The following is a 26,684-nucleotide window of genomic DNA, read 5'->3' as shown; positions in this document are numbered from 1 at the left end:
CTTACCACTCGGAAAGTGGGGCCCTCGGGAATGGGACTTGGTCAAGGCGCTCTGCACGGCCTGCTGGAAGTTTTTGCCGGGAGCCTGGTGCTGGGTATACATGGAGTATATGGAGCTGGCAGCCACGGTCTGGGGTTTCCTGAAGGGCGGAAGGAGGGTGTCCTTGGAAGGCTGAGGCGTGAAGGGCCGGACGGCAGCAGCAGGGGGACTTTCTTGCTTAGAACCTGGAGGAAGGGTCTGGTCCGCTTGGCCAACTGAAGGCATGCTGACAGCCAGCAGGACCCTCTGCTGCTGCCCTGCTGGTTTGGGTTTGTTTCCCATGGATGCGACAGCCGCTGACAACTGCTGAGGGTTTCCATCTGGCTTAACGTCTGAGGGCGACTGATTAGTTTGTCCAAAATAAGGCAAATTAATCTGTTTTGGTTTTGATGGAACAGGAGGTGGTACCTTCGCTACATTCTTATTTGCAGCCTGTGAACACACGACAGCCGATTAAAATACTGTGTAACTGGGTGTACAGGATGTTCCAGACACCCTAAACTGCACAAATGTTAAGTACAGACTGAAAAGACTAGCTCTGCATTTAAAAATCATTAAAAACTCTTAAATCTCTGAACTAAATCACACGTAAAAGGCACTTCAGTAATGCAATACAAATCCTGCCCCGTACGATTTCCTCCGCATTGCCCCTTCCTATTTGGGCAACTGTAAGTGGCCACTTGAAAACTTTTAACTGCCATTTTTCATATTCACGGGTGACACCAATAACTGAAAACCATTCTCGTTCATCGGAACTTCACGCAATCTGGGCCACGTGGTTAAAAAAAAAACTCCTAACTTGGAGCATGCAGCCACAGACTGCTTATCAAAGGGTGGGATCCTAACAGTTACGGAAGATTCATCATCAGATTGCTTGACATAACCTAAGCTCCAAATTTTGAAGAAACAAGGTAACTGAGCAGCACAAATACAATGTTCTTCAATGCAGTAGTATTTTTTTTAGAGAATCATACAAAATATGACCCAGAAGCAAGCATGTTAGTCATGTGCCAGTAGGATGTGAGACCACAAATATACTCAAGCAACAGGATTTAAAATAACAGAATGCTGTTGTATTTTCTAATCTTCCAGATAGATTTTTTTTTCTCTCCCTTACATAATACTTTCTCTCTTCTAAAAAAAAAAAAATGTATATAGAATTACCATTAAGTCTTAAAACTGGGATACTCTCAAGTACCTGAGCATCCCGCAAGATATCTTCACTGCTCTGGTTCTTCCTGAGGGTACCAAAGGCGGGTGGGGCAGCAGACTGGTCCACGGTGTCAAACATTGAAAAGGGACGCACTTTCTTCTCCTTCTCCCTCAGCGGAACCTCCCCATCATCAGCTGAAGAAGACAGGGAAAAAAAAGAATCATGCTGATAACCAAACTGCTTGTAATAAAATTTCTTATTCACACATGTTTCTCTCTCCTCAAACGTATACCCACTAAATGCTCTTCTATTCTTAAATTAAGTTGATTAAAGGATAACCCAACACTACAATGCTAGTACCTTAATTCCCTGGCTAAATGAAGCTGTTCTGGAAATAAACACAGTCCCTGGTCTTAACACACTAGAAAATAAGCTATCTAAAAAAGGATACACAGAACCTTTAGATGCCCAAAACAGAATATCCAGGAACAGCACAAGTAAACCTCACCTTGGTCTGGAGCATTTCCAGAGCTTTTGGACACAGAAGCAGAGGCTTGTTGGCTCGAGAAAAGATCTGCATTCGGAGGAGTCCAATCAGGGCCAAGCAGATGGATTTTAGAGCCTAGAACACAGAAAAGCAACTGCAATAACCTGGCATTCTAAGGAGATGTTTAATGGTTCACTTTGCTGCTAAGAAGTTAAATCTCTAAAAATGAGTTTAAATCTCAGACTCACAAAAACCCCAGTTAAACTTACTTAGAAAACATCAGATTTTATACTTGTAATTGAAGAGTGCTCCTGCTGACTCAAATAAATTAATCACCATCAACAGAAAGTCCGTTTGAAGCAGCAAGGACGCATTACTCCTCACCGGGTAAGAAAACGTCACCATCCCACCCAGAAAACGACTTCCAATCTAGCAGACCAAGGGCTCTCTGGTGTGTCTTACATAACCACCACAAGTGATGCACACACAACAAAAGCAAAAGCACGGACTTTCAGTCCATGACTCTGACCACAGTCTTGGGTAAATCAGAGTATTCAGGTTTTTTCTACACTGGTATTTAAGTTTCAAAGCCATAGCTGTTATTTTTCCTTAAAAAACAAAACTAACTCTTTCTACAATAAAACCCAGACTATGCAGCACTACTGCTTCACAGTGGCAATTAATCCAAAATAATAAATAATTTTAAAGTTAGCTATCATTTACACATGATAGTGGTTACGGAAAAGAGACGATTCTATTTTTTTTTCTCCAGGGGTGAGTTTAATAAGCTCATTAAAGGATGCTTTTTGCCCTGCTTTTCCTGCAACTCTCCCTTCATTTTTTCCTCCTATTATAAAAGTCTGGCTTGCACCTGCCCCCCGCCCCCGGCCAAGTATCTGAGGACTACACACAGAATGCAAAGACCACTAACACAACGAGCCTCTGTTACTTTCACTTTTATCTCCCAATATGTTTACCTTTATTCTAAAAATTATCATCAGGCAAATTCTCACACAGAAACATATACGAATAGCAAACACCAATCATCAACAGAATGGACCGACTGTCTTGCATTCTGTGGAGATAACACCACTAACATATCTGGAGTTTTTATACCACAAGGAAAGTTCTCAAGTTATTAACATCAGATCAAAACTTCCTTATTAACGAGAAGGAATTCAAAACAATTTCCAGGTTTTTAAAAACCTGATGTTTTATTTCATTTCCTGAACAGAACCCTAGAGTACTTAGGGTTAAGAAAATTATCATTTCTTAACCCCAAAGAACACAAGGAGATTCTTAGAATTGCCACATGAACAAGGGATAGGAAGACATCTTTTTAAACTCAAACCTGGAGGAAAAAAAAAAATCTAAATTAAAAAAAAAAAAAAGACTTGCTGTGAAGCACAAATAAAAGAAAGGTATACAAAAACAAACAAACAAATAAATAAATAACTCAAATTTGGGGGAAAATCATAGTGAGCACGGGAGCAACTCAGCCCTGGAAGAACTTGGAAATGCCTGGTTTTACCTTTCACTTGTGAAGCGGCCCCAGATCTCATGTTGGGCAGTGTCTGGACTTTCATGGACCCCTCGGAAGCCTGCGTGGCCCCAGGCCCATCGGGCAGGGCTGGCTTCACCAGAAGCTCAGGCCTCGAGGCAATCCGGGGCATAGTTGACGACTGGATATAGGGACCGACCGCAGCCACTCGACTCGGCCCCGACGCCCCCGGCTGGGGCAGGTGTCCATCAGACGAAACCTTAGGAGAAAGCACAGAGCCTTTAGTATTGCAAGTCAGGCTGGATCTGACTCAGAAAAGCCCGTGACGTGTTCATAATTTTGTTAAAAATCGGCACTTTCAGGATCTAGCCATCAAATCTACAAGAGATATCCCCAAACAAAAACACCCCATGGTGAACTCTCACCCACACTTTATTACAATAATTAGAAAAAAGAGCAGAGCTACGTAGGTGATCATATTAAAAGTATAAGAACAGTGGATTCTCTTTCAAGAAGTCACAGGTCCCGTCCCTTTCCAGAGGACGCACCGAGCAATGATTCTGAAGATGCTGCTGCAAGTACTGACCTCACTGGGATGGTCATCGTCCCCTCCCCCTGCCCCCTGCCAACAGCACACTTACTGGAAGGTTCTCTTTCTGCTGCAGGGCCGCCTTCTTCTTCCACAGCCGGTCCCTGAGCTCATTAACACGCTTGTCCATGACCGCCACTTCTGAATTGCGCTTATTCAAGCACTCCCTCTGTTGTTGCAGCTTGGCATTCTGCTCCTGGTTCAGTTTGTTTCTTAACTGAACAAAATTAAGGGAATAAAAGGTAGCCAAGGAGTAGGAAGAAAAATTTCTCAAACAGATAATCACATGGTTCGCTATCATACAATTTCTAAAAATGTAAGGTCCCCCCACACTTCTCATCTCATGGTTTAAAATTAAGTGTTGGACCACCAGCTGTGGTCATAAGGAACACCTCAGATTTCCTGTCTGAGGTACTATAAAGTTTATTCTGGATTCTGCAGGGTTTAGGTCTTCCTCCCCCTCCCCACTTTAAGGAAAAAGAGGCCGAAATCCAGGACTTCCTGCCGCTTGTGTGGACAATGCTGTCGTCCTAGAGAGGATGTGCCACTGAATGTCACGGGCGGCCACAGTTTACCTGCAGCTCCTTGTACAGCCGATCAAGCTCAGCCACCGCGGACTGGTTGTCATGGTGACCATCAATCCTGCCGTTCTTGAGCATCTCTAGCTGTCTTGTAAGTTCCTCTACTTTTGACACAGCCAGAACGAGCTCCCTCTGCTTTTGCTGGAACAAACTATTCATCTGTTCAATTTCCTCCACTAAAGTAAGAACAAGAAAAGCAACAGTAGTTGAAAAGAAAAATGAGAATGGACTGCTTTCCGGGCAACCAGGATGTACCATAAACTTTCTCATAAAAAGTAGAGAAATTTTTCAGGAATGTCCTAGAATCAACCTATTCCTTTATAAGCACCTCTAAATCAAACAGACATCTCTAAATCAAATCACTAAAATTTTAATTAAAATGGTATTGTAATAGATGGAGCCATTATATGCATAAAAATCCTTACCTTCATCAAATTTTCAGTCAAAAATTAGAGAGAAGAAAGAGGACTTCAATGCAGGGGGCCTGGGTTCCATCCTTGGTCAGGGAACTAGATCCCACATGCATGCCGCAACTAAGAGTTCACATGCCACAACTAAGGAGCCCTGGAGTCGCAACTAAGGAGCCCGCCTGCTGCAACTAAGACCTGGTGCAACCAAATAAATAAATAACTAAATGGGGGGGGGTGGGAACTACTACTACTACTACTACGTTTTCCAAAGAGAACCTGGAAACCTTGTCCAAAACATTCAACAGCTGAATTCAATTCAGGGGGAAGCAGCAGCATCAAAACTGCAGTGAATTATACTTTTCCAAAAAAATCCTTTGAAGTTGATCTACATACAGAGTCTCATCTTATTCTTCTTACTTACTGCAAATTCACATAAACTTCCTACACCAACGTGTTTTCTTATACCAATGCGTTTCCTTAACCCAAACAGTTTAACACTGTAGCATTTAGCACTGAGGTAAACCAAATGGGAGCAACTCACCAAGTTTCCCGTTGCTTAGCCTCTTCTGTTCCACGTGGCCTTTAAGTGCTCTCACTTTTTTCAGCTTAGCCTCCTGATTCTCAGCTATTTCTTTGAGCCTCTTAAGCTTTTCCTGTTCAGCAGCTTGTTGCTGCTGACGCTGATCTTGCTGTTTCAAAAACTTTAAGCGCTGCTCCTGAAGATATAAGCCATCATCAGACATGGCATTTTAAACAGCAGACCACTAACCCACAATTAATCTAACCACACCCTGAGGTGCCCAGGCTGAGGTACACTGGTGGCGTTGCTCTGGTCTCACCATCTGTCCTACACACTGCTATGAGAACCACCTGGGGAGTCTGTGAAAAACAGCCTCTCCCGGGCCCAAGCCTAGAATCTACCTCTTAGGGGGTAAGATCCAGGAACCAGTATTTTTATCCAAGTGGTCCTTGTGCGGCAAGCAAGCAGTGATCCTTGAACTAGTTTTCATGAGCTGCGGCTATAATTTTAAGAAGGAGCTCATGTAGAGGGGGAGGCAGTAAAAGAAAGCTATTAAATGATACACTTCGAAGTCCAATTTGGATTCAAACCCAAGCTCTGCCATTTATTAGCTATGAGACTTTGGGCAAATTACATAATTTCACCAAATCCACAAGTCTGTCTCTTCACCTATAAAATGAGATGATCACTAGTCCTCCTAGGGCTACAGTGAGGATTAAACGCAATGTGAAATGTAAATCTCTGTCAACAGTATTGTACATAGTTAGTACACACTCAATACACTTAGAAAAGAGCTAAAGAACTACTTAGTGCCTTTAGAAAACTGCAATAATGCAACTTACAATTTTATTTCTATTATATTAAAATTTTTAACTGAGTAATATAGCCACACAATTTATAATCAAGGGTAAACTTCACAGATTAATACGGCTAAAACATACAAATAACACAGAAATAGTTTCAAAATAACACCCTGAGGGTAGAGAGTTATTCTGTTAACAATCAACCTTTTTCTTTGAATTCATGTCCTTGCAACTCAAGGAATGCTGCGTCAGCATCACATGGGACCTTGTTAGAAATGCAAAATGTCAGACTCCAACCCACACCTACTGAATCAAAATATGCATTTTTAACAAGATCCCTAGGTGATCTGTATTCGTATTAAAGTCTGAGAAGCAATGATACACATGATTTTGAAAAAGCTGGTGTCTGGCATCAGAAGTAGAAAGGATGCATCGGAACCCTAGGAAGTATTCCAGGGAAGGCCATCGTGCATGTTGAGAACCACCTTAAAGAATCCCTGGCCATCACTTCAAAGCCCTGCTGGGGACCTTGCTACTCAAACCTTCAAGTTGTTCACCCCAAGTGAACTTACAGTCCCTCAAAGACTGGTCGGCGGCAGAGACTGGGTATTTAGACCAGGGGCTGGCAGACCTGCAGGCGAAATCCAGCTTGCTATCCGTGTTGTGAGTAAAGTCTTCTCGGCACACTGCCATACCCGTTCGTCTATGGCTGCTTTCCTGCTACAACTGCAGAGCTGAGACAGCACAGCTTGCAAAGCCTAAAATATCTCAGCCCTTTACAGACAAAGTCTGACAACATCTGGCTCAGACTAGAAGCCCATGGCTGGCAGAAGCAGCAGCAGGGAGACTGGTTTAGATAGCAGTGGAGAGGCTTCCCATGTTTTCTTTGTCCAAGGACAGGATGAGAATTAGGTGGTGGGTGAAGAATGTCCCCAGATAAAGGTAGGCAGCCTGTTACCAGTGCCAAGCAGCAGCTGGGGACAGGTTTGCATGAGCAACAAGCGCCTCTTGCTGTAGTAATGATTCAGGAGGAGGTCAGCCCAGAGCTGTGCCTACAAGCAGAGCCGAAAGGTTCTTTCCGCTGGTCCTGTTTTACTGATACTCAACATAGCGTGGTTAACTCTGATCAGAATGGGGGTCGGGAAGATCAGGAACAGCTGGGTGATTTAAGGTTTCTACAAAATGCTGCAGTGAAGAGAAGGAAGCAGGTACCTTTCGGGTTGATGGTATCAACACGTATCTAGGAGGTAACTGGTTTACTAGTGAGGATGGAACGTAAACGGCTTTACACACACATGAACAGGAGTGGCCCGTTAGGTCTTTGAAAACAAGGTATTACCTTAGTGGCCAGTATTTGTTGCTGGGCCTCAATCTGTTGCTGCTGGCGAGATGCCATTTCCTGAAGTTCAGCAAGTGTCAGGTCCATCCTAGGACTATTAACCTACCAAAAAAAAAAAAAATGCAAACAATCCAACTTAGTACAAAATGATCACAGAGACTCCTCACTCAAAGGCCCATTATAAGCATCACCTGAACCAATCAGGACAAAATTATTTAGCCATTTTTCTTCCATAATATTAAAGAAACCATTAACTTTTATATTAATACCCCACATTGACTTATTAACATATAAAACATACTAACATACAGACCAACACTCTTCTAAGCTGTAAATTTAAATTAACTAGTTTCAATAGTCAGTAACACAGATGGAACAACTTGGAATTACCTCGTTCTATAGTTAATTTAAATTAGGAAGGCAGTGTTTGACCATATTAAACGTGATACTGGGACACTGGCAGCAAACCTAGAATACAGTCATCAAAACACCCTTTAAAACTATGACACTAGAATTTTACAAATTCAAGATACATTGGGTCATCAGGGACAAAGCAAGATGTCCACTCTCTAAACATCTGTTGGACATGGTCCTAAGAGGTTTAACCCGTGCCACAGAACAAAAAAGTAGAAATAAACTGTGTCCAGATTGAAAACGAAAACGTTTCTTGGATGGGGCTAATGGCGGACTGTGGGAGGGCTCACGCCAAGGAGTACTCCCCCGAACTTTTGTTGCCAGTGTCCTTGTCCCTGTGGTGAGCCACAGCCGCCCTCAGACTCTGCAGGAGACCCTCCAACGCTAGCAGAAAAAGAAGAAAAGAAGAAAAGTAGAAAAAGGAGATAATGAAGGAACAGCCATTATTCAGTCATTTTTCTGCAGCTTTACCTGAAAGGAGAATTGCGTCTATGTGATTCATTACAAGATACCAACAGCATCAGATACATCAGAAATACATCTACATGTGCAACAACTCCTACAGAACACCTACTGAATGCTGGCAGAAGACCTCAGAACTCCCCAAAGGCAAGAAAGTCCCCACGTACCTGGGTAGAGAAAAAGAAAATATAATAAACAGAGACAAAAGGATAGGGACGGGACCTGCACCAGTGGGAAGGAGCTGTGAAGGAGGAAAGGTTTCCACACACTAGAAGCCCCTTCGCGGGCGGAGACTGCGGGTGGCGAAGGGGGAAGCTTTGGAGCTGCAGAGGAGAGCACAGCAACTGGGGTGCGGAGGGCAAAGCGGGGAGATTCCCACACAGAGGATCAGGGCCTACAGGCACTCAGCAGCCCGAGAGGCTTTTCTGCTCACCCGTCGGAGCGGGTGGGGCTGGGAGCTGACGCTCAGGCTTCCGGCCTGAAGGGGTTAGTGCACCACGGCTAGCTGGGAGGGAGTCTGGACCTGCCGAAGAGGCAAGAGACTTGTTCTTCCCTCTTTGTTTCCTGGTGCGCGAGAAGAGGGGATTAAGAGCGCTACTTAAAGGAGCTCCTGAGACGGGCATGAGCCGCGGCTAACAGCGCGGACCCCAGAGACGGGCATGAGACGCTAAAGGCTGCTGCTGCCGCCACCAAGAAGCCTGTGTGCGAGCACAGGTCACTCTCCACACCCCCCTTCCGGGGTGACTGTGCAGCCCGCCACTGCCAGGGTGGGCAGTGGGATCCAGGGACAACTTTCCCGGGAGAACGAACGGCGTGCCTCAGGCTGGTGCAACGTCACGCTGGCCTCTGCCGCCGCAGGCTCGCCCCGCACTCCGTGCCCCTCCCTCCCCTTGGCCTGAGTGAGCCGGAGCCCCGGAATCAGCAGCTCCTTTAACCTCGTCCTGTCTGAGCGAAGAACACACGCCCACCGGCGACCTACACGCAGAGGAGGGGCCAAATCCAAAGCTGAGCCCCGGGAGCTGTGCGAACAAAGAAGAGAAAGGGAACTCTCTCCCAGCAGCCACAGAAGCAGCGGATTAAAGTTCCACAATCAACTTGATGTACCTGCATCTGTGGAATACATGAATAGACAACGAATCATCCCAAATTAAGGAGGTGGACTTTGAGAGCAAGATTTATTATTTTTCCCCTTTTCCTCTTTTTGTGAGTGTGTATGTGTATGCTTCTGTGTGAGGTTTTGTCTATATAGCTCTGCTTTCACCATTTGTCCTAGGATTCTATCCGTTTTTTGTTTTAATTTTTCTTAATAATTATTATTTTATTTTAATAACTTTATTTTATTTTACCTTACTTTATTTTCTTTTAGCTTCTTTCTTTCTTTCTTTCTACTTTTTCTCCCTTTTAATTCTGAGCCGTGTGGATGAAAGGCTCTAGGTGCTGCAGCCAGGAGTCAGTGCTGTGCCTCTGAGGTGGGAGAGCCAACTTCAGGACACTGGTCCACAAGAGATCTCCCAGCTCCACATAATATCAAACGGCAAAAATCTCACTGAGATCTCCATCTCAACACCAGCACCCAGCTTCACTCAACGACCGGCAAGCTACAGTGCTGGACACCCTATGCCAGACAACTAGCAAGACAGGAACACAACCTCACCCATTAGCAGAGAGGCTGCCTAAAATCATAATAAGTCCACAGACACCCCAAAACACACCACCAGACGTGGACCTGCCCACCAGAAAGACAAGATCCAACCTCATCCACCAGAACACAGGCACTAGTCCCCTCCACCAGGAAGCCTACACAACCCACTGAACCAACCTTAGCCACTGGGGACAGACACCAAAAACAATGGGAACTACGAAAACTGCAGCCTGCAAAAAGGAGACCCCAAACACAGTAAAATAAGCAAAATGAGAAGACAGAAAACCCACAGCAGATGACGGAGCAAGATAAAAACCCACCAGACCTAACAAATGAAGAGGAAATAGGCAGTCTACCTGAAAAAGAATTCAGAATAATGATAGTAAAGATGATCCAAAATCTTGGAAATAGAATAGAGAAAATGCAAGAAACATTTCACAAGGACCTAGAAGAACTAAAGATGAAACAAGCAACGATGAACAACACATAAAAATACTCTAGATGGGATCAGTAGCAGAATAGTTGAGGCAGAAGAACGGATAAGTGACCTGGAAGATAAAATAGTGGAAATAGGGCTTCCCTGGTGGCGCAGTGGTTGAGAGTCCGCCTGCCGATGCAGCGGACACGGGTTCGTGCCCCTCCGCGGAGCGCCTGGGCCCGTGAGCCATGGCCGCTGAGCCTGCGTGTCCGGAGCCTGTGCTCTGCAACGGGAGAGGCCACAACAGTGAGAGGCCCACGTACCGCAAAAAAAAAAAAAAAAAAAAATAGTGGAAATAACTACTGCAGAGCAGAATAAAGAAACAAGAATGAAAAGAACTGAGGACGGTCTCAGAGACCTCTGGGACAACATTAAACGCATCAACATTCGATTTATAGGGGTTCCAGAAGAAGAAGAGAAAAAGAAAGGGACTGAGAAAATATTTGAAGAGATTATAGTTGAAAACTTCCCTAATATGGGAAAGGAAATAGTTAATCAAGTCCAGGAAGCACAGAGAGTCCCATACAGGATAAATCCAAGGAGAAACACGCCAAGACATATATTAATCAAACTGTCAAAAATTAAATACAAAGAAAACATATTAAAAGCAGCAAGGGAAAAACAACAAATAACACACAAGGGAATCCCCATAAGGTTAACAGCTGATCTTTCAGCAGAAACTCCACAAGCCAGAAGGGACTGGCAGGACATATTTAAAGTGATGAAGGAGGAAAATCTGCAACCAAGATTACTCTACCCAGCAAGGATCTCATTCAGATTTGATGGAGAAATTAAAACCTTACAGAGAAGCAAAAGCTGAGAGAGTTCAGCACCACCAAACCAGCTTTACAACAAATGCTAAAGGAACTTCTCTAGGCAACAAACACAAGAGAAGGAAAAGACCTATAATAACAAACCCAAAACAATTAAGAAAATGGGAATAGGAACATACATATCGATAATTACCTTAAATGTAAATGGATTAAATGCTCCCACCAAAAACACAGACTGGCTGAATGGATACAAAAACAAGACCCATATATATGCTGTCTACAAGAGACCCACTTCAGACCTAGAGACACATACAGACTGAAAGTGAGGGGATGGAAAAAGATATTCCATGCAAATGGAAACCAAAAGAAAGCTGGAGTAGCAATCCTCATATCAGACAAAACAGACTTTAAAATAAAGACTGTTAGAAGAGAAAAAGAAGGACACTACATAATGATCAAGGGATCGATCCAAGAAGAAGATATAACAATTGTAAATATTTATGCACCCAACATAAGAGCACCTCAATACATAAGGCAAATACTAACAGCCATAAAAGGGGAAATCGACAGTAACACAATCATAGTAGGGGACTTTCACACCACACTTTCACCAATGGACAGATCATCCAAAATGAAAATAAATAAGGAAACACAAGCTTTAAATGATACATTAAACAAGATGGGCTTAATTGATATTTATAGGACATTCCATCCAAAAACAACAGAATACCCATTTTTCTCAAGTGCTCATGGAACATTCTCCAGGATAGATCATATCTTGGGTCACAAATCAAGCCTTGGTAGATTTAAGAAAATTGAAATCGTATCAAGTATCTTTTCCGACCACAACGCTATGAGACTAGATATCAATTACAGGAAAAGATCTGTAAAAAATACAAACACATGGAGGCTAAACAATACACTACTTAATAACGAAGTGAACACTGAAGAAATCAAAGAGGAAATCAAAAAATACCTAGAAACAAATGACAATGGAGACACGACAACCCAAAACCTATGGGATGCAGCAAAAGCAGTTCTAAGAGGGAATTTTATAGCAATACAATCCTACCTTAAGAAACAGGAAACATCTCGAATAAACAACGTAACCTTGAACCTAAAGCAATTAGAGGAAGAAGAACAAAAAAACCCCAAAGTTAGCAGAAGGAAAGAAATCATAAAGATCACATCAGAAATAAATGAAAAAGAAATGAAGTAAATGATAGCAAAGATCAATAAAACTAAAAGCTGGATCTTTGAGAAGATAAACAAAACTGATAAATCATTAGCCAGACTCATCAAGAAAAAAAGGGAGAAGACTCAAATCAATAGAATTAGAAATGAAAAAGGAGAAGTAACAACTGACAATGCAGAAATACAAAGGATCATGAGAGATGACTACAAACAACTCTATGCCAATAAAATGGACAACCTGGAAGAAATGGACAAATTCTTGGAAATGCACAACCTGCCAAGACTGAATCAGGAAGAAATAGAAAATATGAACAGACCAATCACAAGCACTGAAATTGAAACTGTGATTAAAAATCTTCCAACAAACAAAAGCCCAGGACCAGATGGCTTCACAGGCGAATTCTATCACACATTTACAGAAGAGATAACACCTATCCTTCTCAAACTCTTCCAAAATATAGCAGAGGGAGGAACACTCCCAAAGTCATTCCACGAGGCCACCATCACCTTGATACCAAAACCAGACAAGGATGTCACAAAGAAAACTACAGGCCAATATCACTGATGAACAAAGATGCAAAAATCCTCAAAAAAATACTAGCAAACAGGATCCAACAACACATTAAACGGATCATACACCATGATCAAGCAGAGTTTATTCCAGGAATGCAAGGATTCTTCAATACACGCAAATCAGTCAATGTGATACACCATATTAACAAATTGAAGGAGAAAAAGCATATGATCATCTCAATAGATGCAGAGAAAGCTTCTGACAAAATTCAACACCCATTTATGATAAAAACCCTGCAGAAAGTAGGCATAGAGGGAACTTTCCTCAACATAATAAAGGGCATACATGACAAACCCAGAGCGAACATCATCCTCAACGGTGAAAAACTGAAACCATTTCCACTAAGATCAGGAACAAGACAAGGTTGACCACTCTCACCACTCTTATTCAACATAGTTTTGGAAGTTTTAGCCACAGCAATCAGAGAAGAAAAGGAAATAAAATAATACAAATAGGAAAAGAAGTAAAGCTGTCACTGTTTGCAGATGACATGGTACTATACATAGAGAATCCTAAAGATGCTACCAGAAAAGTAGTAGAGCTAATCAATGAATTTGGTAAAGTAGCAGGATACAAAATTAATGCACAGAAATCTCTGGCATTCCTATACACTAATGAAAAATCTGAAAGTGAAATCAACAAAACACTCCCATTTACCATTGCAACAAAAAGAATAAAATACCTAGGAATAAACCTACCTAAGGAGACAAAAGACCTGTATGCAGAAAATTTTAAGACACTGATGAAAGAAATTAAAGATGATACAAATAGATGGACAGATATACCATGTTTTTGGATTGGAAGAATCAACATTGTTAAAATGACTCTACTACCCAAAGCAATCTACAGATTCAATGCAATCCCTATCAAACTACCACTAGCATTTTTCACAGAACTAGAACAAAAAATTCCACAATTTGTATGGAAACACAAAAGACCCCGAATAGACAAAGCAATCTTGAGAATGAAAAACGGAGCTGGAAGAATCAGGCTCCCTGACTTCACACTATACTACAAAGCTACAGTAATCAAGACAGTATGGTACTGGCACAAAAACAGAAAGATAGATCAATGGAACAGGATAGAAAGCCCAGAGATAAACCCACGCACATATGGTCACCTTATCTTTGATAAAGGAGGCAGGAATGTACAGTGGAGAAAGGACAGCCTCTTCAATAAGTGGTGCTGGGAAAACTGGACAGGTACATGTGAAAGTATGAGATTAGATCACTCCCTAACACCATACACAAAAATTAGCTCAAAATGGATTAAAGACCTAAATGTAAGGCCAGAAACTATCAAACTCTTAGAGGAAAACATAGGCAGAACACTCTGTGACATAAATCACAGCAAGATCCTTTTTGACCCACCTCCTAGAGAAATGGAAATAAAAACAAAAATAAACAAATGGGACCTAATGAAACTTCAAAGCTTTTGCACAGCAAGGTCATAAACAAGACAAAAAGACAACCCTCAGAATGGGAGAAAATATTTGCAAATGAAGCAACTGACAATGGATTAATCTCCAAAATTTACAAGCAGCTCATGCAGCTCAATAACAGAAAAACAAACAACCCAATCCAAAAATGGGCAGAAGACCTAAATAGACATTTCTCCAAAGAAGATATACAGACTGCCAACAAACACATGAAAGAATGCTCAACGTCATTAATCATTAGAGAAATGCAAATCAAAAGTACAATGAGATATCATCTCACGCCGGTCAGAATGGCCATCATCAAAAAATCTAGAAACAATAAATGCTGGAGAGGGTGTGGAGAAAAGGGAACACTCTTGCACTGCTGGTGGGAATGTGAATTGGTACAGCCACTATGGAGAACAGTATGGAGGTTCCTTAAAAAACTACAAATAGAACTACCATATGACCCAGCAATCCCAATACTGGGCATATACCCTGAGAAAACCATAATTCAAAAAGAGTCATGTACCAAAATTGCAGCTCTATTTACAATAGCCAGGAGATGGAAACAACCTAAGTGTTCATCATCAGATGAATGGATAAAGAAGATGTGGCACATATATTCAATGGAATATTACTCAGCCATAAAAAGAAACGACATTGAGGTATTTGTTATGAGGTGGATGGACCTAGAGTCTGTCATACAGAGTGAAGTAAGTCAGAAAGAGAAAGACAAATACCGTATGCTAACACATATATATGGAATTTAAGAAAAAAAAGTCATGAAGATCCTAGGGGTAAGACAGGAAAAAAGATACAGACCTACTAGACAATGGACTTGAGGATATGGGGAGGGGGAAGGGTAAGCTGGGACAAAGTGAGAGAGTGGCATGGCCATATATACACTACCAAACGTCAGGTAGATAGCTAATGGGAAGCAGCCGCATAGCACAGGGAGATAAGCTCGGTGCTTTGTGACCACCTAGAGGGGTGGGCTAGGGAGGGTGGGAGGGAGGGAGACACAAGAGGGAGGAGATATGGGAACATAAGTATAACTGATTCACTTTGTTATAAAGCAGAAACTAACACACCATTGTAAAGCAATTATACTCCAATAAAGATGTAAAAAAAAAAAAAGTTTCTTTTGTCTTTACACAAAGACAACACAATCATCTATGAAGAAAATCCTATGGAATCTACAAAAAAGCTACCAGAATAATTTATTTAGCAAGAATGTAGGATAAAACATCAATATGCCAAAATCAATTATATTTCTATATATTAGCAACAACCAGAAACTGAAGAAAGTATTTTTAATACCATTAACAATAGCATAAAAAACATGAAGCACTTAGGAATAAAGTTAACAGAAGATGTGCCAGATCTGCCCACTGAAAACTTCAAAACCTGGCTGAGAGAGAGAAGACTTAAATAAAGGGCGAAGTGGAGCTCATGAACCGAAAAGCTCAATACTGTCAAGACGGCAGTTCTTCCCAAACTGACTTACAGAGTCAACGGAATCCCAACCAAAATCCTAGCAGGCTTTTTTTGTATAAACTGACAACCAAAATCTAAAATTCCATATGGAAGTGCAAAGGACATACAATAGCCAAAGCTTTGTAAAGAATGCAGTTGAAAACATACACTACCTGACTTCAAGACTTACCATGTTTCAGTAACCAACACAGTGTGTTACTGACATCATGATAGATAAACAGATCAATTGTGCAGGACAGAGAGTACAAAAATAGACCCGCACATATATGGGGTAATTGATTTTAGAAAAAAAGGCAATTGAGTGGAGAAAGTTTAGTGTTTTCAACAAATGCTGCTTGTACAACTGCTATCCATATACGAAAAACAAAATGAACTTTAACTCTCACACCATATGCAAATGTTACTGCAAAATGGATCATAAACTTAGATGTAAAATCTAAAACTACAAAACTTCTAAACCGATCAATTATACTGTATTAAAATTAAGAACAAGTCATAGACTGGGAAAAATATTTGCAAATCATCTATGTAATAAAAAACTTGGATCCAGAATATATAAAGAAGACTTAAACTCAGTAATAAGAAAGTAAACAACCCAATAAAGAAAAAATTAAGCAAAAGAGGTGAACAAATACTTCACCAAAGACAATACACAAATGGCAAATAAGCACATGATAGATGCCCAACATCATTAGCCATTAGAGAAATACAAATTAAAACCACAATGTAATACCACTACACACCTATTAGACAGCCAAAATGAAAAGGAATGACCATACCAAACGTTGGCAAGGATGTGGAAAAACTAGAACTCTCTGGTGGGGAATGTAAAATAAAACAATCACTTTGGAAAACACTCTGGCAGCTTTTTAAAAGTTAACATACAACACACCACTGTAAAGCAATTATACTCCAATAAAGATGTTAAAAAAAAAAAAGAAGTTAACATACATCTACCAAATGACCCAACCATTCCACTCCTAAGTATTCACCCAAGAGAAATAAAAGTATATGTCCATACAAAGATGTGTACCCAAATATTCATTGTAACTTGATATGGAGTAACTGGAAACAACCCAAATGTCCATCAACAGATGAATGGATAAGGAGTGGTGTAACCAGACAATGAAGTATCTCTCAGCAATAAAAAGGAATCAACTATTGATACACACAGCAAAATGGATTAATCTCAAAATAATTATCCTGAGTAAATTCAGACAAAAAGAGTACATACTGGATGGCTCCATTTATCCTAGATTCTAGAAAATATAACTAATTTGTAGTAACAGAAAGGAGACTTGCTAGCAGTTCCCTGAGGATGGGGAGGGAGGCAAGAAGGAAAGGATTACAGAAGGACGTAAGGAAACTTTTTTTTTGGGGGGGAGGGGGTGATGGATATGTTCATTAACTTGATTATGGTAATGGCTTCACAGGTGTACACATATGTCAAAACTTATCAAATTGTATACCTGAAATATGTGCAGTTTATTATATGACAATTATACTTCTATCAAGATGTTTTTTAACAACCCAGTGATGGGACTTCCCTGGTAGTCCAGCGGTTAAGACTCTGCATTTCCAGTGCAGGGGGCATGGGTTCGATCCTTGGTCGGGAAACTACGATCCCGCATGCTGCGTGGCCGAAAAAACAAATAAAAAATAAAAAACCCAGTGATAGGGAAAGATACATTGTGTCAAGATGCACTGAAATCCTGTTAATGGTTGAGACCATTTCTGTTATCGTCATATCAACCTTTCTTCACTGTAAGATAAATATGAGATCAGAGAAGAGAAACAGGAAGAATTTTGGGGGGAAAAACAAAGAATATGGGGAAAGGCAGAGTAGAAGCAAATGTAGGTTGGAGAGAGGTAATTTAGCTAATCCTTAACAGTATTAAAAAGTCTAAGCTCTGAAAAGAAAATGCCTACAAGGAATCCCAAGGATACCTGCTAAAATTCACATGCAGTAGCAAGAGTAGTAATATATCACTAATCGCTAAAAACGACGGCAACAAATAAAATCACCAAAAAAAGACACTTCCTCCAACCTGCTCAACATCTGTTTTGTTCTGAATTTAGGGTACATTCAGCATTTGAATTATTTCGACAGCCACGTGGAGATCATTAAAATTAACCGTTTTGAAGAAATAAATTTAAAATAGGCCTTTTAAAAAGGGCCATCCTTAAAAACCCACTGAAAAAAAAAGGAACAGTGAATGAGATTTAAAGGTTAAAAAAGCAGTATCACTGTGGTCCATACATGGCATGGGTAACAATGATCACTTACGCCATTCTCCTTTCTTCGATGTTCACCTGGAACTTTTACACCATTTCTTTTTAAACTTGGATCCTGAGACCTTGGTCCGCTCACTAGGCACAAAATTCAGAAAGCAGGCATTAACACTAGAGTTGACAGATATTTTAAGTCCCAGTTCATTTCTCAGTTCCCTGGTGGCGCAGTGGTTGGGAGTCCGCCTACCGATGCAGGGGACACGGGTTCGTGCCCCAGTCCGGGAAGATCCCACATGCCGCGGAGCGGCTGGGCCCGTGACCCATGGCCGCTGAGCTTGCGCGTCCGGAGCCTGTGCTCCGCAACGGGAGAGGCCACAACAGTGAGAGGCCCGCGTACCGCAAAAAAAAAAAAAAAAAAAAAAAAAGCTGTCTGATATTTTAAGTTGAAAATATACTTAAAATGCTTTCTAGTAGCAATGAAGTTAAGGTCTCGTAATTCAGCCTGTTCTGGAAAACCTTACTTGGAACGGTGAATAAATAGTCAGCATTACAGGGCTTCCCTGGTGGCGCAGTGGTTAAGAGTCCGCCTGCCGATGCGGGGGACATAGGTTCGTGCCCCGGTCCGGGAAGATCCCACATGCCGCGGAGCGGCTGGACCGTGAGCCATGGCCGCTGAGCCTGCGCGTCTGGAGCCTGTGCTCCGCAACGGGAGAGGCCACAGCAGTGAGAGGCCCGCGTACCGCAAAAAAAAAAAAAAAAAAAAAAAAAGAAATAGCACTAGAAAATGTCACATGCTAACCATTCCCATGCGTCAGATACCACAGGAGGCGAAGTTAAGAAAATACATGTACTTCTGATTACGGGTCATTCACACCGTTTGCTTAAGTGGCTCCTCCCAGTTCTCTATTTAGCTACTCAGCAGTGAAATTGGGAATAGTTTCATTGAAAGAAATAAAAGTGAAAATTACATCAACCCATCCCTGTACTCGTTAAAGAGTTTGTACCTTACACGGGAAGGAAGCAAATGAAAACAGAACAAGTGGCATTTCGAACATTTGGTCATTTTGCGATAATTCCAAAGTATTATCAAGTATTTCCCCATTTATTTAAGTAAAAAAATTTCCATTTTCTTAGCTTGGGAAAGTACTAATTGGAAAACACTGTGCATTCTGCTTTTTTGGCTAAAAAGAATTTTTCAAGCCCGAATATATGGGTCTTTCAGTACCACTTAAAGCATCATGAGGGGAAAATAGTCTTAAACTGATAAATTATAAGAAACAATATCAAAGAGAATTTCTTAAATATGTGAAATTAAGCTTAGACCTGTACTTCCCAGAAGTTAGAAAATTTATTATCTCCCAAGAGGTTTTAGATTAAAATTTCTTTTGAATCAAATCTCTATTGTACCTGCCTGGAAGCTTAGCACAAATTTCCAGTAAATAAGTATGTCTATCCTCAGGGCCACGTACCACACTTACATCTAACTCCAATGCGTTAGCTTTACTTTTTTTTTTTTTTTTTTTTTTTGCGGTACGCGGGCCTCTCACTGTTGTGGCCTCTCCCATCGCGGAGCACAGGCTCCGGACGCGCAGGCTCAGCGGCCATGGCTCAGGTGCCCAGCCACTCCGCGGCACGTGGGATCTTCCTGGATCGGGGCACAAACCGGTGTCCCCTGCATCGGCAGGCGGACTCTCAACCACTGCGCCACCAGGGAAGCCCTACTTTTAAATACTGTTCAATTCTCTGACAAAACAGCTCAGGTAACCTGTGACAATATTTCCGTAGAAGAAAAAAAGAAATCTATCACTTAGGAATAACTGCTTTCTTTGCTGCCTCAAAGAAAGAGCACTCCGCCAGTTTCTCCTTGGCATGTTCAGTTACATAATCAGAGTAAAAAGCAAGAGTTTTAAAATTAATGTCATATACATTCTGGGTCACAGGTCCTAGTTAAACTGGAAAAAGAATACAGTAACAGTCTCCTAATCTGTAATCTAGAAGTCTACACCACAAAGGCTGACACTGAACAGCAATCCTGTTTTATCCCAGTTTAGACACTATGTGGCACTGGTGTTTTGCAACAATGTGAAAACAGCGTCTTTATCTTCAGATTATATTTCTCACATTACAGACACACTGAAACTGCGTACTGCACTATTGAGAGGCTGTTTAATAATTTACCCGGTACGACAGAGAAAGATATTTGAACTAGTAGATCAACGGGGAAAATTCATCTAATTTACTAAAAGAAGATGTATGCAGTAATGTAAACAAAGAACAAAATAAAAATAAGATGCAGATGCCAACTTAAAACCACAAAAAAGAAGGCTGCTTTAGGGAAAAAAAAAAAATGCATGCTTATTTAAAATAAAATTACAGACACCAGAGACACTGAAAGGCCTGCGAGCCAGCCTGGCTGAAGTGACTCAGGTTCCACTCCTGCCTCTGCCTCTAGGGACGTGGCCTCTGACAAGTCATTTAACCCCTGAGTATCAGCCTTTCTCATCTGTAGAGTAAGAGGCCAGACTAAGTCAATTCTGGGGTCCCCCACGGTCTGAATGTCTAATTGCTGGGTACCATGTGGACATTTGTACTAAAGGAATAAAACTGAGATTCTGTGACATCTAATAATTAACCTCTGTTACCGACATTCTTACTCCCAAGAATTACACATATACTGAAGTCACAAACCTTCCATTTTAAAAGTTCCAACATTTTTAGAAACACCTAGTAATCATGCTCCGGCCAGTGGTTTCCCACTGAGAACAAAGTTTCCCCACAGATCTCAGACCTGAAACTGCCTTTTCTCCCATGTCCTATGAGATCTCCAGGGTCACAGGGATAGCTCTGTCCCGATGTCTAGGGCTGCTTTCAGCCCACTATTTCTCCACCTTCACGTATTACCTTCTACCCTCTCCTCACTGTCATCTATAAACTCTGGTCACAACCCTCAGTCACCGCAGATGTGACCACCTGACCCCCCTGTTCTCCCCACTCCAAGTCCTGCCTTCATGCTGGATGACCTTACCACCCAAAAGCTCACCTCTAGGATCCGTGGCCTCCTACCTCCTCTCTAATTCAGGATCATTTCATGGTCCGGTGCAGGACCACGTCACCTAGAGGTGCTCTACCCCTGAAATCTTAAATTCAGACTCTCTACTTTTTGACCATAATTTCCTCTCACTGCACCTGTGCATGAATCTGAGACGTGCAGTTCCTTAGCACTGGTCTGCTCTTGCCCTGCAGCCCCCCTGCCTTCACTTCGCCCCCACCCAGCTTAGACGTCATCTCACCAACATCCTCGTCTTCCCTGTCCCACTGACTCCACTGAACTGGTCTGGTCAAACCCCAACCTTGGGTCAATCCAACCATCTCCTCTTACAACCCTCTGGGCTGCAGAGCATCACTGGGGAAAAAATCACCCATGGTCTCCTGGTCTCTAGTCTCAACTGGCCTCCAGGGGGACCCTGGTCCCCCAGCAGCACTCTCTCCTGTTCTCCACCATGGCTCCAACCATCACTTTCACACGGCTGTGCCTCCTATCTCAGAGAAAACAAATGTTCTCAGATGAGAAGACCCTCCCACTGCTCCCACAGGGAGCACACATTTACCTGCATCTGCAAAGTTTCCCTTCCACCCAGTTAAAATAGAAGAGAGAATAAAGACGCAGACTTAGAGAATGGACTTGAAGACACAGCAGGGGCGGGGGGCAGGGAAGGGGAAGCTGGGATGAAGTGAGAGACTAGCATGGACATATATACACTACCAAATGTAAAATAGAGGGCTAGTGGGAAGCAGCTGCATAGCACAGGGAGATCAGTTCGGTGCTCTGTGACCACCTAGAGGGGTGGGATAGGGAGAGTGGGAGGGAGACGCAAGAGGGAGGAGATATGGGGATATATGTATATGTATAGCTGATTCGCTTTGTTATAAAGCAGAAACTAACACACCATTGCAGAGCAATTATACTCCAATAAAGATGTTAAAAATAAATTTTAAAAATAATAAATAAATAAATAATGGAAGAGAGATCCTTCCCCCGCCACCTCCCACTGGCTGACTTGCCCATTGAGCATTCCTCCTCCTTGTATTTCAACCCGCTGCTCTACTGACTCTTTCCTTCCCACCCACATTAAAAACTGTCGCCAAATTTTTCCCATCTTCCAAGAAAACAGAACAAACTGAACCACACCCCTTTCTCCCCACCCCCCAGTCAGGGCTTAGAGGAGCTGTCTATCCTCGCTGTTCCCACTTCCTTACCTCTCACTTACCCCCCAAATTACCTGGCTCCTGATCACGTGCTACACCCGAGCATGAAATAAAACTTCAGATCTTTGTTATGACTGATAGGATGCTACCTACCAATGTCCCTGCCAGGGGGGCGTTCATGGCGAAGGAAGAACCGAACTTCACTCCTCTGACTTCCAAACCGTTGCAGGACATCAAACATTCGCTCATTATCGGCAACTGGACGTTCTAAAAGAAACGAATAAATGAGGTACAAATCATGTTATCTGCAGGTAAAAAGAAAGACGAACATATCATTTACTGTCTATCCTTCATGCAAATTATGCATTATGAATGCAGAAGTTACTTAGCATCTTACATCTTTTTTTTTTTTTTTTTTTAAGAAAATGAAGCATCACCAGCTTTCCACCCATATGATCACGGTCAAGCGTGGGTGGAGTACTGGGGGGAGGACTGGATCCAGGCCGCGAGCAGGAGCTCAGGAGTCTAATTCAGCGGCCCCTCACTAGCCACAGGCAGGCTGGGAAGCTCTGCGGGTTCCAAAGCTCCTGTCATCTATTCCATAGGACAGTCTCTGAGGTCCCTTCTAACTCTAATGGCTCTATGATTCTCTAAGTATACACATGAAACATTAAAAAACAGCTTTCTAAATAGTGTAGTCTTACTGTCTATTGTTTTTTTAATTACAATTTTATAAACTACGTTAAAAAAAAAATCAGACACTTGCATTTCCAAACAAAAGCCTCTTTACTGCCCTGAAAATATGCTTCTTTGGCCCTTCTTCCGATGAGACTGCCAGTTGTCAGAACTTTTCTAGAGACAAAAAGAAGGGCATAGATAAATACCCTAATAAATGGGAACTTTAGCAGAAACCAGATATCTTAAGCTCCCCTCAAAATATCTTCCAATCTTGACGGCTTCCCTGGTGGCGCAGTGGTTAGGAACCCGCCTGCCAATGCAGGGGACACGGGTTCAAGCCCTGGTCCAGGAAGATCCCACATGTCACGGAGCAACTAAGCCCGTGCACCACAATTGCTGAGCCTGCACCCTGGAGCCCGCGAGCCACAACTACTGAGCCCACGTGTCACAACTACTGAAGCCCGTGCACCTACAGCCTGTGCTCCACAACAAGAGAAGCCACCGCAATGAGAAGCCCGTGCACCGCAACGAACAGTAGCCCCCTCTTGCCGCAAGTAGAGAAAGCCTGCGTGCAGCAATGAAGACCCAACACAGCCAAAAAAAAAAAAAAAAAAATCTTCCAATCTTAAGGGATCTGGATATAAAAACCAAATATACTGTCTGAGGATGTAACTGTTTAAAACGAAAGAACTCCGGTAACATCGATATAATTTTTAATATAAGAAAGTTGAAACAGCCTAAGAAAACTCAATGCACTTGTCAGTAATCAAAGACACTATCTGAGTACCTTAAATAAACAACACGGGCAGAGAATGGGGCAGCCAAGGGTTCAGCAGCCAATTCTGTGAACTAAGCCCTGAACTTAATCTGCTCGGTTGCAACGAAGTACAGCTCTGGTTCTTGACATACTGAGTTGACACAGATACCCCTCTCTCCTCTAAACTGGGGAAATTCTAACTAAGACCACCCCGCAAAAGGAAACACCCATAGCTGAGTAGACACCCTCCCAAAAGAAACTCTCAGCAGACCCTCCACCTCCTCACAAAAAAACCAAACACACACACACACACACACACACACACACACACACACACAGACACTTTATTTCAAAAGAAGTGAAATCCCCAGCTTCCATAAGCAAAGAGGGAATTCAAAGGAAGGGAAGTAACTTCCAGTCCACGCTGGGTTGGACCGTCTTACAAGGTCTAGGAGCTAAGGTCCTGATGGCCTATGACGACAAAAAATCAGGCTTAGGCCAGCAAACGCTGAAATACACTTCAAAGGGTCTCAAAGCCGCCTATTCACCCCATGCTCTGACCACACCAATCCCCTTGTCCTGGCATCCGTGCCTATGTGACTTGGAACAAGCCATTCCTAGCATTGAGAACTGTCCCCATCACTCTTTTCTCCTTCTGCAGGTGGAGCACATCCATCTATTCCTGCAGTCATCGCACTGTATGATAAATGTCTGCTGATTCCTGCTTTTACTTGAAGGCAGGACACTTTCATCTCTCTATTCCTCACAATCAAGCACAGTTCCTAGTACATTATAGGAATCCAAGAAACGTTCTCTTAGCAAACAAATGAGCGGGGAGTAAGGAAATGGAGATGGCAAATAAAAGCTACATATTTTGAAAGACTGTCAGTTAAAGGAAATGGGAAACTTGAGAAGCTAACAAAGTGGAAGCAACAAATTTATTATTTTTATTTTTTAAATTTTACTTATTCATTTATTTATTTTTGGCTGCACGCGGGCTTTCTCTAGTTGTGGCGAGCGGGGGCTACTCTTCATTGCGGTGTGCGGGCCTCTCATTGCGGTGGCTTCTCTTGTTGCGGAGCACAGGCTCTAGGCGCGCAGGCTTCAGTAGTTGTGGCACACGGGCTCAGTAGTTGTGGCTGTAGAGCGCCAGCTCAGTAGTTGTGGCGCACGGGCTTAGCTGCTCCATGGCATGTGGGATCTTCCCGGACCAGGGCTCAAACCCGTGTTCCCTGGACTGGCAGGCGGATTCTTAACCACCGTGCCACCAGGGAAGTCCAAATGTACTATTTTTAAAATGGGGCACCTTGAACAATTTACAGCAAAAAAGGAGGAGTTGAAAACATAACAGCTATTACTTGCTGAGAGCTAACATTAAGTGCTATGCTAACAGGGGCTATGCTAAACCCCCTTCAAATGTCAGCTCCTGGGATCCTCACACAATCCTATGCAATAGATTCAATTATTATCCCAATTATGCAGGGAAAACACTTGAGGACTACTGAAATTAAGTACCTTGTCTGAAGTTATAAAGCTAGTAAATGAAAGAGACAAGATTTTGATACCTAAGACCTTGATCTTAATCACACCATACAAACAACCCTCAAATTATGAATTCACTGTAAGCAATCAGAAGCCCCAAAGAATTTTTCATGGAACATTTCAAGGTAATTCTAAAACATATCTGAAAAAGAAAATACACAAGAATACTACAGGATAACAATGAAATAAGCACTTGCCTTACAATACCAAACCTTTTATAAAACTATAGTAATTAAAACTATTTGGTCCTATCATAAAACTAGAAGAAAACAATAAAAGTAACTGACTATAAAGCTTATAGAAACATAACTTCATATACGATATAACAAGAATTCAAAGTGACATTTCACATCAGTAAGGAAAAAGACAGCTGTTCAATAAGACACTTAAAAAAAAATTCGCGGGGGACTTCCCTGGTGGTGGAGTGGATAAGACTCTGCACTCCCAATGCAGGGGGTCTGGGTTCAATCCCTGGTCAGAGAACTAGATCCCACATGCATGCCGCAATTAAGAATTCACATGGCACAACTAAGGAGCTGGCAAGCCACAACTAAGGAGCCCACGTGCTGCAACCAAGGAGCCTGCCTGCCGCAACTAAGACAGGCACAACCAAATAAATAAATAAATAATTTTAAAAAAAATTCACGGGATTTCCCTGGTGGCGCAGTGGTTAAGAATCCGCCTGCCAATGCAGGGGACACGGGTTCGAGCCCTGGTCCGGGAAGATCTCACATGTCATGGAGCAACTGTGCGCCACAACTAAGCCTGCGCTCTAGAGCCTGCGAGCCACAACTACTGAGCCTGTGTGCCACAACTACTGAAGCCCACGTGCCTAGAGCCCATGCTCCACAAGAGAAACCACCGCAATGAGAAGTCTGCGCACCGCAATGAAGAGTAGCCCCTGCTCACCGCAACTAGAGAAAGCCTGAGCGCAGCAACGAAGACCCAATGCAGCCATAAATAAATAAATAAATGAATTCATTAAAATAAATAAAAGAATTCCATCAATAATCAAAAACAAGGAGACCATGCCAGGCTCCCAGAAAAAAAAAAGTTTCAACTCAGAGAGTGAGCCTTGGCAAAGTGAAAGAACACTTCTTGCTCTAAGAAAATCAGCCAGAAGGGTAGGCACACATGCAGAGAAACCTGAGGTAAGTACAGAGGAAGGAAACCGAGGAAGCTCACAATGCGTGGTTTCAATCATCTTGGGAAAGTAATTTGCAGAATGCAAGGAGGCCACCAGAGCAACGAGAAGCTCATTTATTCATTTAGTAAATATTTATCGAGCACTCCCTCTGAGCTGGGGTGCAGCAAGGAACAAGACAAGCAGGTCTCTGCTCTTAGGGAGTTTACATTCTTGTGCGTGTGTGTGAGGCTACGGGGATTAAAGAGG

The 26,684-nt window shown here is 42.4% G+C and overlaps 1 protein-coding gene across 1 annotated transcript in view; it reads right to left on the bottom strand.

The window, feature by feature from the left end:
• The window catches only part of TP53BP2 (tumor protein p53 binding protein 2), a 67,167-nt gene that overhangs the window by 16,358 nt on the left and 24,125 nt on the right, over positions 1 to 26,684 (bottom strand). Inside the window, exons 3-12 of the mRNA XM_059997884.1 lie at positions 22,468 to 22,581; positions 18,164 to 18,246; positions 7,423 to 7,524; positions 5,302 to 5,476; positions 4,345 to 4,526; positions 3,822 to 3,986; positions 3,211 to 3,439; positions 1,701 to 1,814; positions 1,238 to 1,386; positions 6 to 471 (exon numbers count right to left, since the gene is read on the bottom strand). Of these exons, the coding sequence (XP_059853867.1) occupies positions 6 to 471; positions 1,238 to 1,386; positions 1,701 to 1,814; positions 3,211 to 3,439; positions 3,822 to 3,986; positions 4,345 to 4,526; positions 5,302 to 5,476; positions 7,423 to 7,524; positions 18,164 to 18,246; positions 22,468 to 22,581 (1,779 nt within the window). The remainder of the gene's footprint in view (positions 1 to 5; positions 472 to 1,237; positions 1,387 to 1,700; positions 1,815 to 3,210; positions 3,440 to 3,821; positions 3,987 to 4,344; positions 4,527 to 5,301; positions 5,477 to 7,422; positions 7,525 to 18,163; positions 18,247 to 22,467; positions 22,582 to 26,684) is intronic.

This window comes from Delphinus delphis, chromosome 1, assembly GCF_949987515.2.
Source record: "Delphinus delphis chromosome 1, mDelDel1.2, whole genome shotgun sequence".
In the NCBI taxonomy this organism is placed as follows: Eukaryota; Metazoa; Chordata; class Mammalia; order Artiodactyla; family Delphinidae; genus Delphinus; species Delphinus delphis.
Note: the sequence above shows the minus strand (reverse complement) of the source record. Positions and strands in the feature narration are given on the sequence as shown.